The following is a 19003-nucleotide window of genomic DNA, read 5'->3' on the forward strand; positions in this document are numbered from 1 at the left end:
TATTATCTATTCTATCATCAATTCTATCATCAATTCTATCATCTATTCTATCATCTATTCTATCATCAATTCTATCATCTATTCTATCATCTATTCTATCATCAATTCTATCATCAATTCTATCATCAATTCTATCATCAATTCTATCATCTATTCTATTATCTATTCTATCATCTATTCTATCATCTATTCTATCATCTATTCTATCATCAATTCTATCATCTATTCTATCATCTATTCTATCATCTATTCTATCATCTATTCTATCATCAATTCTATCATCTATTCTATCATCAATTCTATCATCAATTCTATCATCTATTCTATCATCTATTCTATCATCAATTCTATCATCAATTCTATCATCTATTCTATCATCAATTCTATCATCTATTCTATCATCTATTCTATCATCAATTCTATCATCTATTCTATCATCAATTCTATCATCTATTCTATCATCTATTCTATCATCTATTCTATCATCTATTCTATCATCTATTCTATCATCAATTCTATCATCTATTCTATCATCAATTCTATCATCTATTCTATCATCAATTCTATCATCTATTCTATCATCTATTCTATCATCAATTCTATCATCTATTCTATCATCTATTCTATCATCTATTCTATCATCAATTCTATCATCTATTCTATCATCTATTCTATCATCAATTCTATCATCAATTCTATCATCAATTCTATCATCAATTCTATCATCTATTCTATCATCTATTCTATCATCTATTCTATCATCATTCTATCATCTATTCTATCATCTATTCTATCATCTATTCTATCATCAATTCTATCATCAATTCTATCATCTATTCTATCATCAATTCTATCATCTATTCTATCATCTATTCTATCATCTATTCTATCATCAATTCTATCATCTATTCTATTATCAATTCTATCATCTATTCTATCATCTATTCTATCATCAATTCTATCATCAATTCTATCATCAATTCTATCATCTATTCTATCATCTATTCTATCATCAATTCTATCATCAATTCTATCATCTATTCTATCATCTATTCTATCATCAATTCTATCATCAATTCTATCATCTATTCTATCATCTATTCTATCATCAATTCTATCATCTATTCTATCATCCGATCCGAATATTTTGATGGTTTACTTTTTTGAGGCGCTCATTGTGTCTCACTGCAGCCTGTCGCGCGCGTTCCCGCGGGTTTTTCGCGGGCTCGCCTGCCTCGTCTGTCCCCCCCCCCCCCCCGCCGCTCACCCCCCTCCTCCCAACCTTTCTCCCACTTCGCACGCGCTGCCGGGTTCACCGGGTTTGTTCTGACACCGCTGACTCCGCAGCCACGCCCCCTGCCGGCCACGCACCCCGCCTCTGACCAATCGTTTCGCGGCCACGTATTAATCTCGCACCGCCTCGCTGGTGATTGGCCCCCGCCCGCTACACCTTTAGCTGTGATTGGCTGCGTGTTACCACCCGCCAGACTTGCTCTGAATTTCGTTTCTGTGTTGTTTTTTTTTTTTTTGGCTGCTCACAGCTGAACTGAAGCTCGATGCGGACAGAACCACAGCGCTCCTAACTCACAGGACTCCTCTGCTCCTCTTCGTTCTGCTCGAGGAGCTCCGCGGCGGAGACTCCCTGTCAGGTGAGTCCATGCTGGCTGCAGTTGTTCCGGTCCGTTCCGCCCGGTCCGTTTTTTCGGGTGAAAGTTGGCGGTCATCTGCCCGGACTAAGATCAGCCTGCGGCAGGCTCTGTACCGGCTCTGGTACGGTGCGGTTCCGGGACTGTCAGCCGGTTTATCCGAGGTCACAGCGAACCTGATGAACCCCCGTGTGCGCGCGCACGTTTGTTTGTGTGCATACGCAGGGTCGCACGTGCCTGTGTGTGCGCGCGCTCGCGCTCTAACAACAGTTGCATCCCTGCAATGCATCCATTTATCGCTGGATCACAAAGTTTGCATGTTGCTGTCTGGTTAATGGTTTCACTGGTTTCCATCGTTACTGCGCAGAATTACATTCTGGAACAACAATCGACCCAATCGGGAAATTATTCCCCACCTCTTAAATCGATCCGTTTTCTCTTTGTCGTCATGAAAAATTAACCATATTTCATGTGATGTTTTCTTTGTTATTCTCTTGAAGTGAACACATTCACCTCAGTGAGACTAGTTTTGATCAGAAAATTAATGTATTAATAAATAAGGATGTTGGAGTAGTGATGAAACATTTATAAACATTGATAAAAAACTTATTAATGTCCAATAAAACAAAAAACAGGAATTTCCTTATATAATTTTCATTTTCTGTTTAGTCTGCAAAACCAAGAAGATGTATGTTTACAAAAAAAAAAAGTGAAGATGTTAAGTGTCTGTGTTCAGAATAAAGTGCAATAAAATCAGTTTTTAAGGTTCTAAGAAATGTTTAAAATACATGTCACTTGTATACAAAGCTGTTATGTTCAGGAATCAGTCCTATAATATGCAACAAGGGATTTTTTGGTTGTAGTTTTCCCAGACATTGCTTATAATTCGGTGGAGCTCTTTTAAAGTGTGGATTTGATCAGGCAGTCATTTCCAGGGTCAGTCTGCCATGAAAGCGGCCCTGAAAACAAAGACCGACAGACGTGGGTGAGTGTGGGAGGGAAGGAAAACACAGAGACACTGGGAGAGAGGACAAAACACGGTGATCAGGAGCTGATAGCTGCTCTGTGATCCTGATCAGTTCACCTGATTGATGGATTGGTTGGTTGTTGAAGAGACTTTAACGTGTCAATGAATCTGTGTTGTTTATAATCAGGCGGTGTGTTCGCGTGATGCTGGGAAATGGGAGTTTTGGCGTGCTTGTTGCAGATTGACAGTTTTGTTTGACTTCCTGTTGTTATGCTCGTTCTCTCTCTCTCTAGGTGAGTCGGTGCATGTAAAAGTGGTAGCGATGAAGGGGGCGTGGTCTATTTTTAGGGGGTGTAACATCTTCCGTCATCTATTCTGGGTGCAGGGAGGGTCGCCTGTAGCCTTTGTGAAACACAGCAGAAGGGGCGGTGGGGTGTCTCTCCCCTGCTCGCTCACTCTCCTCCACCCTTCCTGCATGTGCAGCTGAGCCTTTGCTGCACAGGGTCCAACTCGGTCAAATACCCGAAAGCCTTTTGTCCCTGAGTCGCCTCCCAAAAACAGCTCCTCAGTTTATGTGTCCATAATTTATATCTCTATATGCTTTTTTTAAACTGATGTGGTGGTTCAGGCTCAGGAGCAGCTGGGGGAACTATGATATCATTGGTAATTAGATGGGTGGTGTTCGCCCTCGTTCCCAAAGGAAGAGGAGAGCAGGCTGGAAAACCGCCTCCCTACAGTCGGATGGTGCATCCAGTTCATGAGGGAATGATTGGCTTGTTTGTGCTGCTGCTGCTGCTGCTGCTTTTTGCTCACTAAGACATTACGAGCTCTAGAAGCGTCTTGGTCGAGATTTTCTTTGTTTTCAATACAAACCATTTAGAATGCAGTATTTACCAACTTTAAAACTCACAATGTTAAAAGAAATGCAGTTTTCCTGTGATAACAACACAGTTTCTTTCATTGAAAAGGGAAGATTTTAAAATACAAAACACCTTCAAAGGAAGCCCTCGCACTGCAACAGTTGACTCTGGGACATCAGAAAAAAGCGAAAGCTTTCAAATAAAATGTTTCATCCTGAAATTGAATGTACCACTGGTTCTCAGGGTCAAGGAAAAACTGGGATTTTTGAAGTGTTTTTTAGGTTTGGATGAACATAGAAAAATATTTGTTGGTTATTTTTTCAGGCTTTATTTCCTATCCCATTTTCTACTATTCAATCATCTACATATCCATCCATCCATGTTGTATTAATGCAGCTGCACATGAGGCAGTACTCTCAACTAATAGTGAAACGTTTAGAGCGTTGCAGTTTTTTTAGTCTTTCATTTTTCATACTTTAAAAAGAAACAAAACTTGCACATTCGGTTAGACAAGCAGGAATGTCTCAGTCTCAGTCATTGTGCCCTCAGACAAGACACTTCATCCACCTTTCCTGCTGATGGTGGTCGGAGTGACGGGTGGCAGCGATTGTATGGCAGCCCCACCTGGCAGCTGTGGCTACAGTGTAGCTCACCGCTGTCTGTGAGTGAATGTGTGGATGACTGATTGTAGTGTAAAGCGCTTTGGAGTCTTCGGACTTCAAAAAGTGTTTTACAAGCACAGGCTTTGACATGAAAGCATGCTAATCTTTAAAAACAGAGACGTTAATGAATAAAAAGCAAAAACTGACCTCGTGATCTCTTCCAGGTTGATCTTGTGAACAAACACACGGCGGCGCTGGCGGCCATGGAGCAGAAGCCGTGCATTGAGAACCACGACCTTGAGGCCGCCGAGGCACTCGTCAGCATGAGCTTCTGGTGTCAAAGGCCTCCAAAGCCCCGCCCTCTCACTCCCACCTCAGACTCCTGCGACTCCATCCAGCTCCAGCCAGAGGGAGGGGACGTTCCCAAAGATCTGATCGCTCTGTCCTCACTGGTAAGAAACATCTCGTTAGAATCCAGCTGATGTTAATGACTCTTTACAAATATTACAAAAAGGTTTTTCTCTTTCAGTGTATGACTCCGCCTCACAGTCCGAGCTTTGCCGAAGCATCCACTATAACTGTCCTCACCACAACCTCCGCCCTGAGCCCCGCTCCCAGACAGCTCCTGATCTGCCCCACCTGCCCCCCACAGCCCTGCTCTTCTCCCAGCTCCACAGAGATCTCCACACCTCCACCTCACGCCGTGTCATCCTGGATGGCTCCAACCAGTAAGGCAATGGCCACTAGCGTCATCCGCCACACTGCCGACAGCCTCGGCATTCCTTCATCACCACCCACTACCCTGCAGATGGAAACATCCACTCCACCTCAACTGCAAACCCCAGAGTTGCCTTCCATGGAGAAGAATGCACCTCCTCCATCTTCCCCACTACTTTCTGCTTCACCGTCTTCCTCTGTGGTTCCCTCTTCTCCAGTTCTCTGTCAGGTCTTCCCAGTCAGCAGCCAGACAGGAATGATTTCAGCCTTTGTCCAGGGTCCAGTTCAGGTGCAGACTCAGGGTGGACCAAAGCCCATCCTACCCCAGTCACCACCTCCTACCTTCGCCCAACCCTTGCTGGTTGGCTCCACCGTAGCGCAGGGGGCTGTTATGTTTGTGGTGCCCCAGGGACCCATGTCGCAGACAGCACATGGTCCTCAGGCTGTGATGACCCTGGGCAACACCAAGCTCCTCCCCCTGGCCCCTGCCCCTGTTTATATGCCATCAGGATCAAGCAACGGCGCCTCACAGACAGACTTCTCCCGCAGGCGGAACTATGTTTGCACCTTCCCCGGCTGCAAGAAGACCTACTTCAAGAGTTCGCACTTGAAGGCTCACCTGCGCACTCACACAGGTACGGGTCAGACACTGAGCAGGACAAAGTAAACACACTGTGGTTCTGGTCGCCCTCTAACCAAGCTGTCATATTTTCCTGCAGGGGAGAAGCCGTTCAGCTGTCACTGGGATGGCTGCGACAAGAGGTTCGCCCGCTCCGATGAGCTTTCCCGCCACCGCCGAACACACACAGGTGAGAAAAAGTTTGTCTGCACCGTGTGTGAGCGCCGCTTCATGCGCAGCGATCACCTGACTAAACATGCTCGCAGGCACTTGACCACCAAAAGGGCGACTTCATGGCCCACAGAAACCAGACAACTTGTGAAAGGAGCTGCACCCAAGGGCCAAAACAAAGGCCCCACACTTCCTCTTGGCATGCTAGTCCCGACCGCCAACTGAAAGACTTGTGGAGGCCGTAGGGCCAACTCAGGACTCCAAGGGTTAGGATCAGCTCCATCAGGAGTGTCTTCAGGGCCCGGCTTTGTTTACAAGACATCAGAACAGGGTCCGAATATCCTGGTGAACTCAGATCAAGAACTTCCTGTAAAGATGTCCGTCCTCATTGTGATTGAAGAAACACTACAATCCCTTAATTAGACTGAAGTACTGCTTCACATACACACCACAGTCACTCGAGATGTTTTAAAATATTTGTATAAGATCCGAGTGCTGCCATAACCCGGACTCACAGCTTTTCCGCTCTACTCAGGACATTTTACTACCAGAACCACAAAACTTGCTGCAAAAGGAAGGAGAAGAAGACAAAGGCTGCTACTCATCCACAAACAGAAACCTACAAAAACCTGACTTTGCACTGGATTTTTAAAAATAAAAATCTTACTTGTTTTTATATTCTCTCTATGTATGATGTTTACTTCATGTGTAAATGTCACATTTAGCAAAATGTATGCACACGGTTTATTGTTTGCCAAAGCTTCTGTATCGTGCTTCTGTTACTAGCCGACTTCTGTTTGTTTGGCTGTAAATATTGTAAATATACTGATATCTATATAAATGTTACATGTATTCCAGTCTCCATTTATTGACGATAGAACTTATTAATATTTTTAAAATGTCAGTGGACAGTATTCATCACTGTGATACTACCTATATTTACTTTATTCATTATTATTATTATTATTATTATTATTATTATTTAACATTTGTTGAGGAAAAGTGCTGTTTTTAATATCTTGATTTGGCCCATAGTGTAGCCAGTAAGAATACCTCATGTTATTAAAATGTTATTCTCAACAATTTATATCAGAGTAATCCCATTTCCATACATTTGTTTGTTGACAACAGTGAACAACATAGCTTTTATAATAAAACTTACAGTGACATTTTGGCCGTTTTGTGTTTTTGTTGTTTATTGTAAGTAGGGGAGATGATATGGGGAATTTACAGTACTTTTTATGCAGCATTTCTAATAGAAAAATAAGAAAATGTTAATATTTGATACTTACTACAATTAGTGATCTATAGATCAAACAGCCATATTGTAGATATAACATTATATTTCCCAGGAGTTCATAAACAGTTTCAAATGAAACTATAGCAAAGCAAAGATGCAAGAATCAAAGTAATGATTCTTCAAAAATAAGAGAAATAAATAAATTTTATATAAAACGATACAAATACAAAGGTAGAAATAAATCATAATAGATTCAAAGCAGCCGAGTGTGAAGCAGCTGGGATGAAGATCAGCTCCTCCAAGTCCGAGGCCATGGTTCTCGACCGGAAAAGGGTGGCTTGTCCTCTTCAGGTTGGAGGGGAGTTCCTGCCTCAAGTGGAGGAGTTTAAGTATCTCGGGGTCTTGTTCACAAGTGAGGGAAGAATGGAGCGGGAGATCGACAGACGGATCGGTGCAGCTGCCACAGTAATGGGGGCGCTGTGCCGGTCCTTTGTGGTGAAGAGAGAGCTGAGCTGAAAAGCAAAGCTCTTGATTTACTGGTCGGTCTACGTTCCTACCCTCACTTATGGTCATGAACTTTGGGTCATGACCGAAAGAACGAGATCCCGGATACAAGCGGCTGAAATGAGCTTCCTCCGTAGGGTGGCGGGCTCTCCCTTAGAGATAGGGTCAGGAGCTCGGCCATCCGGGAGGAGCTCGGAGTAGAGCCGCTGCTCCTCCACATCGAGAGGAACCAGTTGAGGTGGCTCGGGCATCTATACCGGATGTCTCCTGGACGCCTTACCTGGGAGGTGTTCCAGGCACGTCCCACCGGGAGGAGGCCCAGGGGACGGCCCAGGACACGCTGGAGGGACTATGTCTCTCAGCTGGCCTGGGAACGCCTTGGGCTCCCCCTGGAGGAGCTGGAGGAGGTGTCTGGGGAGAGGGACGTCTGGGCGTCTCTGTTGAGTCTGCTGCCCCTGCGACCCGGTTCCGGATAAGCGGAAGACAACGAGTAGGAGATTCAAAGCATTCACATGAAAATGCAATAATAAAGTTGTTGAGTGTGAAGTTGCCAGGGTGAGAATCAGTTCATTTAGCTCTGTAGTCAAGAGTTGGGCTGCTAACTGGGTGAGGGAAGTCACCCTGAAGCAAAAAGGTTCAAGTATATTGGCACCATGTGATGGCATAATGAATAAAAAGATCTGGGTATTTCTCTGAAGCATATATGGTCCAGCAGCGTTGTATCTCTCACCCATAGTCACAAAATGTGAAATATGACAGAAGAACTCAGATCCAGGAGACAAACAGCTAAAAGGAGCTTCCTCTTAAAGGTGGAAGGGCTCTGCCTTAAAGAGAATCCATCTTTGGACTTTCCAATGATGAGCTGGTGATTTACACTGGAAAGAGGGAAGTCTAGGTTTCCTTCCTGGATCTGTCCACTTGGCAATCCAAACTCACATAAGCAGAAGAAAATGAAATTGGTAAATTAGGTTATGCTGCAACATAAAAGAAGTAACTGCTAAAATTAAATCACCTCCTACTTGGACAATCTCAGAGATCTAGATTATTTCTGATAGTTAAACATCATGAACAGGTAAGATGGAGCTGAATCAGTAAGAACATTTAATACCAAAAACTAAAATCTAAAAATAAATCCTGTAACAGACAGGATATCAGTGGACAAAGGCCAACAAAGATTGTATTTGTTCATAGTATCTCTTCGATCTCTTAGGTCCAGTTGAACCTAAACAGCAGATTTCCCTTTATTAGGATTTAAAATAAAACTAAACAAAAAACTCTTAATATAGATTGAATTTAAATAAAGACAAACTTCCAGAAGAAATGGCAGCTGGATAAACATTGATTGATTGAAATGATTTGCCAAACCTAGCATATTTAACGTTGCTAACACAGACAAGCAGAAAGATAAGCTAACACAGCAATATTCAAAGACCCTTTTAATATTTTTTCCTGGATAATGTTGTATTTGGCTTTTCTTCGAGTACATTTACTATTAGGCTGAATTATTAGTTTTTGTTTTCTAAATTTTGTTTTATCCACCGGAGCTGGAGTGAGACTTAATTAGCTTAGTTATCATAGTAACCAGTTATATGAAGCTGAAAAATAATAAATCCCAAATCGAACCAGAATAATTGCAGTTAATTGTATAAGAAGAAGAAGTTTTTTATACATTTCCTACTGAAGAAAGGATGTTTTTATAAAGGTGTGTACTCCATAGAGCTGAAGAAGCATCTCATTAGGAAACAGTTCAGAGACTGAATTCCAAACATTATGGATCCATCCAGCTTTTGAAACTTCTCCTTGAAGGAGACCTGTGACCAGTCAATTCTCTGAACCAGATATGTTGATGGTAACAGACAAAATAACTGAGGATCTGTAAGACGGCTGAAGAGTCCAACTGATCCATGGTGGAGCCAAACCACAAAGGTAGCTGGTGCAGAAGGTGTAACTGTTTCCCACCTAATGGAAAATATCAACAGAAACATAATCTAGGATTAATCCCATGAGATAATTTTCTCCTGAAAGTGGTTTTGTTAGTGCTATCTTTAATACTATTTTCTTTTGTTTAAGTCCATCTGTGCTGTGATGGGATAGTTTTATGTTAAAATGTGGCGCAATAACTCTTATTGTTCCATAAATCATTATCAGGAAGACAAATGTGGCTGTAATTGTTGCTCCTAAGAACCTAAAACCTTACGTTTAAGACATTCAGGTGATTATTAAACAGCAAAATCCTGGCTTTAAATGTTGGAAATTGCAAGAAAAAAAATCATATATGCTTTTTTTGCTCTTTTTTTTCATATTTTTATTTCTGTTCATTTTTTTTTCTGGGTCAATTATTGTGTCTTTTAGTACATGAACATAGAAAAAATGTCATAACATACTTCATAATGCTTGCAGATTTTTGCGTTGAATTGAAACAAACTGAAGTTCCTTCACCTTCTTTTCTGCAGACTCTTATATAAACACAGCGTCCCGTTTATGACCGCAGAACTGACGTATGAAGTTACGAAACCGTAGCTCCACCGCTCCCTCCTGCACCACCCGGTAACAACCATCATCCAATCCTGGGACAGCGCTGAGGGGGCGTGACCAATGGGAGACCACGGAGGCGTGTAACTAAAACTTCGTGTCTCCGCCCCTTTGCCTTACTGACCGACATTCATCTGCGGCCAAAGTGAGAGAGAGAATCAACAAAAAGACCGCGGAGTCTGGCTGGGGTTGCATTCTATAGGAAACAGCGACACGATGTGGCCGGTTGAGGGCACTGCAAATTGCAACAACCCTGAGTTACATCTCAATATATTAAAACAGCACTGAAAAATGTATATAATTGATGTAATTCATTCAGTAGGAGAAGTATTGACTAGATATTCTTCAGTGGATGTACATACTTTTCAATCTGCCCACATTTCGTGTATTAAAAATCCTTTTTTATTGGTCAATTTTACAACAGATGTAACAGGATGCACACTTTCCAAGAAGTTTAACTTTTGTCTCATGAGTACACAGAACATTTTCCCAAAAGTCTTGAAGATCATCAGGATGTTTTCTGGTAAATGTGCAATGGGCCTTTGCGTTCTATTGGGTCAGCAGTAGTTCAGGCCACTGCAACAGGTGAAGTCTGCAGTGCTTAGGATGTTGCTTTGTGACCTCCTGGATGAGCCGTCATTCGACTCTTGGAGTAACTCTGGTAGAGGAGTTCCATGTTTTCTCCATGTGTGGATAACGGTTTCCACTGTGGTTCTCTGGCATTCCAAAGCCGTAGAAATGGCTCTCTAACCCTTTCTAGACTGATATGGCAGCAACTTTGTTTCTCATCTGTTTTTGAATTTCTCTAGATTTTAGCCTACTTCATGTTGCCAGATTGGTTTTCTTTTAGTGATTTCTTGATTCTAGAAATAAATCAGTAATCAGACCTGAGTATAGCTGGTAAAAATCAGGCCATAAATTGTTAATTGCTGTTAAATCAGGATTTAACAAGGGGGGCAGTTCTATTTTATCATACAGCCAGGTTGGTTTGGAAAGCTGTTTTTTCACCGAAAAAATTAAATCATCATTTGAAAACTGCATTTTGGTTTTAGAGAACGGCTTTTGGACTCATACTCTTAGTTCCAGTGTCAGGAACTCTTAATATCTCACCTTATCCAGACATTTTGATCAATTCCATGCTCCTTACTCTGCACGCTAGCGCTCAAAACATGGTCCATAAGGACATGAATGAGTGAGTTTGGTGTGGAAGAACTTGACCAGCACAGAGTTCTGACTTCAACCTGACAGAACACCTTTGGAATTAACAAGAGTGGAGACTGCCTGGCCTTCTGGTCCAATATCAGTGCATGACCTCACAAATGGGGTTCTGAAAAAATGTTCAGATACTTCTAAACCCTGTAGACTGCCAACCGAGACCAAGGAGGAGGTTGATAGAGGAGTTATGTATCAAAGGACGGGAGGAGGAAGGACTTTTATATTAGAGGTGAGAGAAGAGGTTCCAGAGCTCGTCCATAAAGAGATAGAAACCTGTGATTGTTTGGACCATCAGTTTTAATATGGTTACTCCGTAGAGTGGAAGTGGACTGGTCAGTAGAGGAGGTGCTTAGAGGACAGGCGGAGGATGTGGTGAGAGAGAGAGTGCTATCCAACTCGGCTTTTCATTTGCAGATCTTTACTGATGGATCTGTTGACCCATTTAATCAGAAATCTGTATTTGGAGTTTATATTCCAGAGTTGTCCCTGAGCAACCCAGTCGGATAACAGATGGAACAGGATATTTACATCTAAGATTTTGGCTATTCTATGGGCAATAAAATGGGTCATATGTTCTGACTCAGCTGCTGCTCTGATGTCCCTGCAGTCAGGTCCATCCTGGATACGCCCAGATATAATTTTTCAGACTCTTATTCTCTCCCTTCCACGCTTATGGGTTCTGGTCCATGTTGGGGTGGTAGGGAATTAATGCATCGACCTGATTGCCAAAGAGGCTTTGAAACGGGCCAGCAAAGACATTCAAGTGACATGGGGATTCTCTGAAGTTCGAAGTTTTATTCAGAAGAAAGTTCTTTGTCAGTGGCAGAGGGAGTGGAGTGATGAGAAAAGAGGAAGGCATTATTAAAGCCCTTAATGATCTAGCTCCATCATACATCAGAGATCTGATTGGTCCATATGTTCCTAACAGAGCACTTTGTTCTCAGACTGCAGGTTTACTGGTGGTTCCTAGAGTCTCTAGAAGTAGAATGGGAGGCAGATCCTTTAGTTATCAGGCTCCTCTCCTGTGGAACCAGCTCCCAGTTTTAGTCCGTGAGGCAGACACCCTGTCTACTTTTAAGGCTAGGCTTAAAACTTTCCTTTTTGATAAAGTTTATAGTTAGAGTGGCTTAGTTTATCCTGAGCTATCTTCCTTATTTTTTTTACCTCCGTCTTCTTCCCTCCCTGTTGGTTGGAGTAAGGTGGAGTCAGGTTTAGCCTAAACCGGCTCAGTTATGGTTGAGGTGCAAACACACCCTCCATTTCTGCTACCTGTATGACCCCTTCTCTTTTCCAATGGTTATAATCAGTCTGACAGAGAGAGGTATCCCAATCCTTGTGGTTTTTAGTATAACAATGACCATCAGTTGGACCCTTTGTGGGGTTCCTTGAGACGACATTTTTGTAAATAAGCGCCGTTTAACTAAATAATCTGAACTGAAACTATCTGTGTAGTTATGCTGCTATAGGCTTAGGCTGCTGGAGGACATAACGACCACTTTCACCCTCTTCGCTACATTCTCACACTACTCTCCAATTTTGCATTATTTGCTGTTATTTAACCTTGTTCTCTCTTTTCTCTTCCTAGAAGCTACACCTGGCCTGACTCTGTATCTACCTGTGACACCTTTCTGGAGAGGGGAATCGTCCGAGCTTCTGCTGGTAACAACTTAATGCTCACCTTCTACAGATGATCCACATGGCCCTGTCTTTCAGTGTTTAACCCTTTCTCTCTCCTAGACATGGCTACTGACTGAGCTTCTACTGTAACTAACTCTATGTTCTCTCTTTCAGACTCTAACCTTGAAAACTGGCTCAGAGTTTATCTGTTCTTTCTTTCTAGATGAAACGACTAAAGGAGCTACATCCATTAACATTTACTTTTCCTTCCCATAGAAAGTACTCCTGGATCAGTGCTTCTTTGTTCTCTTTGTGTCTCTGCTCTGTTCTCTCAAACCCCCAGTCGGTCGTGGCAGATGGCCGCTCACACTGAGCCTGGTTCTGGTTCTGCTGGAGGTTTCTTCCTGTTAAAAGGGAGTTTTTCCTCTCCACTGTCGCTACATGCATGCTCAGTATGAGGGATTGCTGCAAAGTCAACACCAGTGACTGTCCACTGTCTCTACATGCTCATCCAGGAGGAGTGAATGCTGCAAGTCACTGGATGCAATCTGCTGGGTTTCCTTAGATAGAAAAACTTTTTATCCAATTTGAATAAATAACTGAATCTGACTGAACTGTTCAATGATTAGGATTAATTGAAATGTATGAACCTGACTGTTGTGAAGAACCTTGAGACGACATGTGTTGTGAATTGGTGCTATATAAATAAAACTGAATTGAATTATTATAACATTCAACAGTGTGTGATGGGAGAAGTTACCCAGGGAAATAACAGAACAGAACCGGTCCTTAAAACAAGGTGGACTGGCCTCTGATCCCAATCTCATTGGAAAGCACAATAAACTATGTGAAACGTGTGGCAAACAAGAAAGTTAAATGATCATAGAAGAATCCTCTTCTCAATGATGTTCGATCCGGAATTTAAATCAGTGTCGGTTAAATTATTACTTGGTCCAACAAATTACCAGCAACATGCGTACAAAGCCCTGTTGATATTTGCTCTTGGTACAAGACTTAAGACGCTGATTGTACAATGGAGTACGTCATATCCGCCAGTGAAAGGCAGCAATGCGCCACAAGGCGCGTAGTCTGCCGGAACAGAAGAAGAAGAAGGAGGAAAAGGAGGGAAAAATAAGAGAAGCAGCCATTTGTAGATGTGAGTGTCGTTGTTAGCTCAGCTTTCTGCTCCGTTTAGCCGCAGATTTTCCGATTTTGACCGTCAGTATCTTTTTATTTCAGGAGGTTTGTGTGAAACCGAGGCAGCGACGATGCATCTCTCCGTGAAGAACCGGCAGACTCCCCGGAGTCAAATGGACGGCGGGTGGGACTCTGGACACGGAAAACACGGTGAGGAAATACAGAAAAAACCCTACTGCAATATTTTAAAGAAATGTTTAATTATTTTTAAGAAGTCAACCCGGGTTTTAATAATACGTTTATTTATGTCAGACCATGGCTCGGGAATTCAATGTAATAAGCCGTTAAAGACAAATAATGCTTATATAGTCATTTCCAGGCCATTTACATCAATAAATTTACTCTTTAAGTCTTTTCAGGCCCTCACAAAAGTAGAAAAATAAAGTTTGGGTGACTAGAAAAATGTTTTGGACTCACTGCCACAAACCACTGAGCAAAACGTTTATCTTAATCTTTCTTTTATAAGATAGAGCTTCTAATTAAAAACGACAATTTTCTGGTGAGTGTTTTTGTATGTCTAGGGTGACAGTAATAAAGACCTAAATCAGTGAAAAGGTGATGACCTCTTCTAACCTCTGGAGCAGCTCGTTGGAGGAGACTCATCCATGCCTCATCATCCCCAGATGACTTGTTGATGTCATGTTAACATCTCCTACATGTCCAGGTGGATTTGACCTGCAGCAAAGTTAGATATTCCTTCAGACCTCTTTATTTTTACTTGCATCCTCCCTTTCATCCCACCTTCTGTCTTCCCTTCATTTCTTGTCTTCGTTCATCTGTCTTTCCATCTGTCCTCACTGCCTTGCAGTTTTTGGTTCTAGACTTAACGTCGGCCCGTCGTAGGAATATCTGCCTTAAATTGAGTCAACTTTTATTTTCTAAAACGAGGACTGAGAACTCTGGAAAGTTGAGACTAAAGTTTTTATGAAGACTTTTGTAGAGTTGGCTACTGGACTCTGGTTCTACTGGGTTCAATAAGAGTCTCTGTGTCTCTGCAGGAGTTCCTGACCGACGTTCTGCCGGTGAAGCTGATCGGGATGAACTGTGACATGATGAAGCGGTACATCGAGTTTGTGGCTGACAGGCTGCTGCTGGAGCTCGGCTTCTCAAAGGTACGGACAGAACCAAACCCGAAGTCTGTTTCCGTTACGACCTGAGATCAGCAGGTGTGTGGTGATGATCCGCGCAGGGGTACGGACCTCAGCCAATGATGGGGGCTGAGCGCTGCTGCAGGAACTGATCAGGAACATGTGGTTCTGTCAGAATCGGCAGCAGAGCGACAAAGACGCCTGTCTGAACACACCTGCAGTCTTTCCATTGTCATCTGTTGCTTTGGGATCCTGAAATCTCATCAGAGTTTGACCTCCTGCCTTGTTTCTATGTGTCAATCTACAGGTCCTTGAACCTCTTTGACTTCATGGAGAACACCTCCAGAGAGAAAGAGCTGCGAAGCCTGAAGGCTCACCTGTGATGCTACTTCTGCCTGATTGGACCGACACAACTGCCATATTCCTTTCATTGATACAGAGCACTTTGACCTTCTTTACAGTTTTTCTGCTCCAGAAGTTTAAGAACCTTTAGGTCCATCCTACCTCATTCAGTTTAGTTACAGTCTTTATGTGGAAGATTTCTTCAGTCCTCCTAATCTTCTCAGAAGCAAGTTTTGTCATCATCTGTGTGAAGCATTACGTATCTGTGTTTGTGAAAGACTTTCTTTTGTGTAGAAAACAAGTCTGAACCTAACTGAAGGTCCCAGTTTTCTGAGTCGAGACCTTCTCCCCAAGATCTCCTTGGGCTGTGCTGACCATCGGGTGTATTAATGACTGACCCTGCTGAGAAGCTGTCTGGTCAGATGTTGATATGAATGAATGAACTGAGCTCCGGCTCCAGAGTACCAGGGGTCATCTAGCCTACTACCACATGTAGTTCATTCTTTTCAAACAACGCTTCCTTAGAAAACATGCAAGCTACACGATGAACCAATCAGTGGAAGGTATTTGAGTTTTGTTGTGGAATTTTCTTATCAAAGTGGGTAGAAGTTGACTCATAACGAGAAAATCCAGACTTTGTCTTCATAAGTTTTATTCAAAGGCATTCAGCGTTTGAAGACCCTGACACTGAGGTTAGTCAGTGAAACAGAGCCCCGATCAACATTTACACACAGTATTTATACCAGAACATGACAGTGTTATTTCAACTTCAATGAGTCTGAGTTTTATGACCCCAGACCCTTCTCGGGTTCAGAGGTGAGAAGGTTACCTAGGAACAACCATCTACTCTCCCCGAGGCATCACCCTAACAAATGTCCTTAACCATTAAACTTCTGATAATGGCTTTTACAGCTTCCTCCTCTAACACAGATGTTCACAGGAGTGAGGTAAACCAAAGGTCACACTGTGAAATGTTTACTGCAAGAATTTCCATCACACTCCTTTCTTCTGATTACAAGATAATCACAACTAAAGGAAAATTCTTCAAAACCATCACCGCTCTCAGCTAACAGATAATCCAAAGCCATTCTGGTTTGCAAATAACATACTCCAGACCACTTAGCAGGCAGATACAGATATAATCTATTTCCACACATCTAACCCATGTTCTGAGGACATGAGAACCCATCTCTACTAGGAAAAGGAACAAAAACCCTGGTTAATTTACCTGCCTGGTCATACAACTAACCTCCATCCAGTAAAGCTGTAAGATTAAAAGTTAACACAAAGGGATCTGGATCCAAAGATTCTGAAATAGTATAAGGATCAGTTCTGATAGGACATGACTCAAATTTATGTCTGTTGATTAAAGCACATAAAACACATATAATAGCTTCGCACCTACTGTCTTCCCAAGGAAATAAGGTGTACTTTCCTCCTGTGTAATACAAATATCTGGATCTTTAATCGGATTTCTATTACCCCGAATTCTATAAAGAGTTCCTGTAGACGCACACGTTAAATTAATCTCACTAGAAAATCTACTAACATTTCTGCTTTCCCTTACACTATAAGTCCTCACAGTTTTGATGCATCAGTTGCCACCAAACATTATCAGTATGATCATAGTAGTCAGAAAAGTGATGAATCTCTCTTTGAATCCGCTGATGAATATTATTAGTCAGATTAACCACACATTGTCTTTGCTGTACCTTTTCCCAAAATGAACACAAGAGTTATAAAAATACTTGCAATACCAATCATTAGCATCAGAACAAACCATCTTCCATATAGCTGCATCGTGACCTTGAAGTGGAATGTCCTTTCTTCTGGTACTGAAAGCAAACAGTTTTTTTTCAAAGAAAACTAAAAATCCTGCTGACTCTTCTGAGTGGCTTCAAGCTGCCCTGTTACCAGTCTGGTACAGGTGGGCGGTCATAGGAAGCTCCTCTAGAAATATATTTAGAAACAGGAACTCTAACCTGCTGGAAGTTAGGCTTCCATAGTCCAACTAAACAACGGTGGAAATGAACACATTCAAATTTATAATAATACCATAATGATAAATATCAAGCAATAAACATGAAAGTTAGATAAAAGCATCCAAGATTTCCTCCTCAGAGTCAGTCTCGCTGTCAAAGTGGGAGGAAAGAATCTCTCACTGTGGTGTGTGTGCAGTGAGGCAAATGACCTTATGATTTTTAACTTTCAGGCAATGCGATGGCCTTAAGTAGATTCTGAAATAACGTTGCACTGCCCAAGGGATTATTGTGCCCTTGTAAGAACAGTGTTCTTCAACCACCTCTTCAATCACTCGCCAGTGATCAGCTTACAGTTCTTTGTCTTGTGGTGGTCCGCTGTCCTCACACCTTTCAGGCCGTGGATGATCCAGTTAGAAGATGACTTGTCCTGGAAGCCAGATGAAGCTGGAGCTTTCCTGCAGCTTTCCTGGGTGTCTAGTAGGATCTGATATGGGCCATTCCAGCACCTGGACTTCCTGTGTTTTCTCCTAAATTCTCTGACCAGAATCCAGTCGCCAGGAATAAAGGACTGGAGGGTGGAAGTTGCTGTTTCTGGTAATGCAGACTTCACCGTTTGTGAAACTTGAGAAAACACAGTGGACAGGTTTTGACAGTAAAACAACATCCTATCTTCACACAAAGATGTGGAAGAAAATGATCTTGGCAATATCCCCATGTCCAAATTAGGAGACCTGCCACACAGCACTTCAAAAGGACTGAGATTTGCCTGTGTCCTTTGTCTCAATCTCATATAAGTGAGAACAATAGGTAGAGCCTTCACAACGCTTGGCTAATTTTCAATTCAAAGTCCCATTCTCAAACCTAAGTGCTTAACTACATGAACTCCATCAAAACATCCAACAAAATCCAAAGAATTAATGTTCTGACTTCACCTGATATACTAGCAGTGACCATCAGCTAAATATTCTGAATATCAAAAATGTGACATGATGTTTGAGGAAGGTCTGATTACAGGTCAACATTTCATAGTTTCAGAAAACCCAAAAAGAATTTCAAAAATGGTCTAATCTGTGGAGATATAAAATTTCACAAAAGAATCAACACCATAATTTCAGAGAGGTTTTCATAATGTGGTCTTAGGGAGCTATGCACCATTTATAGAAACAAAGTACAACGTCTCTCTCGCATTGTCACTAAGTCCTCATTGGAGGTCTGAGCTACCCTTTTTCCCATGAGTGCTACAACTTTTGGAACCCCATGTTGCTTTATTCTGACATTCCTCTCTTCTGGCGCAGGGTCCAACCCATGCGACAATCCAGCAAAAAGTTTGTACAAAAATGTTTTAATAACCAAGATCACATAACCTAGAACCAAAGAAATGAATTCTGACATAACTATGTGTCTCTATGAATTTAACGAAAGCAACATAAAGAAAATCCAGATGTTTTTAACTGCAATTCAGTTCCATTAACAACTAAACACAAACTTTAGTTATTCACGTCATCAATGTCTCACTTAGAAATTAGTCACATATCATCCTAATTTGTCTTGTACAAAGATGAGTATTAGATTAATGGACATCCAATGTAATTTGGATGAATAAACCCTACAAATTGAATCAAATAAATAATTCCCACCAAGTATAAAGTCATAACTCAGATTCTTTATCAAAAATATATTCCTTACTTTTGGCATATCTTGAAC

General features: G+C 41.9%; 1 protein-coding gene and 1 long non-coding RNA gene across 2 annotated transcripts; both read left to right on the forward strand.

Moving 5' to 3' along the window:
• The first annotated feature begins 1498 nt into the window (after nt 1-1498).
• klf11a (Kruppel-like factor 11a) lies at nt 1499-6756 on the forward strand. Its single transcript, XM_047388256.1, has 4 exons — nt 1499-1649; nt 4300-4527; nt 4605-5427; nt 5512-6756. Exons 2-4 carry the CDS (start codon nt 4339-4341, stop codon nt 5805-5807), a joined length of 1308 nt encoding a protein of 435 aa, XP_047244212.1. The 5' UTR covers nt 1499-1649; nt 4300-4338; the 3' UTR covers nt 5808-6756.
• A 6942-nt stretch (nt 6757-13698) lies between these two features.
• LOC124881548 lies at nt 13699-15873 on the forward strand. Its single transcript, XR_007041682.1, has 4 exons — nt 13699-13846; nt 13930-14037; nt 14886-14999; nt 15283-15873. It is a non-coding gene; the product is annotated as an uncharacterized LOC124881548 (long non-coding RNA).
• The last annotated feature ends 3130 nt before the right edge of the window (nt 15874-19003 follow it).

The sequence above is a fragment of the Girardinichthys multiradiatus genome, chromosome 15 (assembly GCF_021462225.1).
Source record: "Girardinichthys multiradiatus isolate DD_20200921_A chromosome 15, DD_fGirMul_XY1, whole genome shotgun sequence".
Lineage (NCBI taxonomy): Eukaryota > Metazoa > Chordata > Actinopteri > Cyprinodontiformes > Goodeidae > Girardinichthys > Girardinichthys multiradiatus.

Excerpts from the sequence above, each read along its gene's own strand:
- klf11a (XM_047388256.1), top strand. The coding sequence starts at position 4,339 with ATGGAGCAGAAGCCGTGCATTGAGAACCACGACCTTGAGGCCGCCGAG. Across the intron at positions 4,528-4,604 it reads TGATCGCTCTGTCCTCACTG|TGTATGACTCCGCCTCACAG; the intron begins GTAAGAAACATC and ends TTTCTCTTTCAG. Across the intron at positions 5,428-5,511 it reads TCACCTGCGCACTCACACAG|GGGAGAAGCCGTTCAGCTGT; the intron begins GTACGGGTCAGA and ends ATTTTCCTGCAG.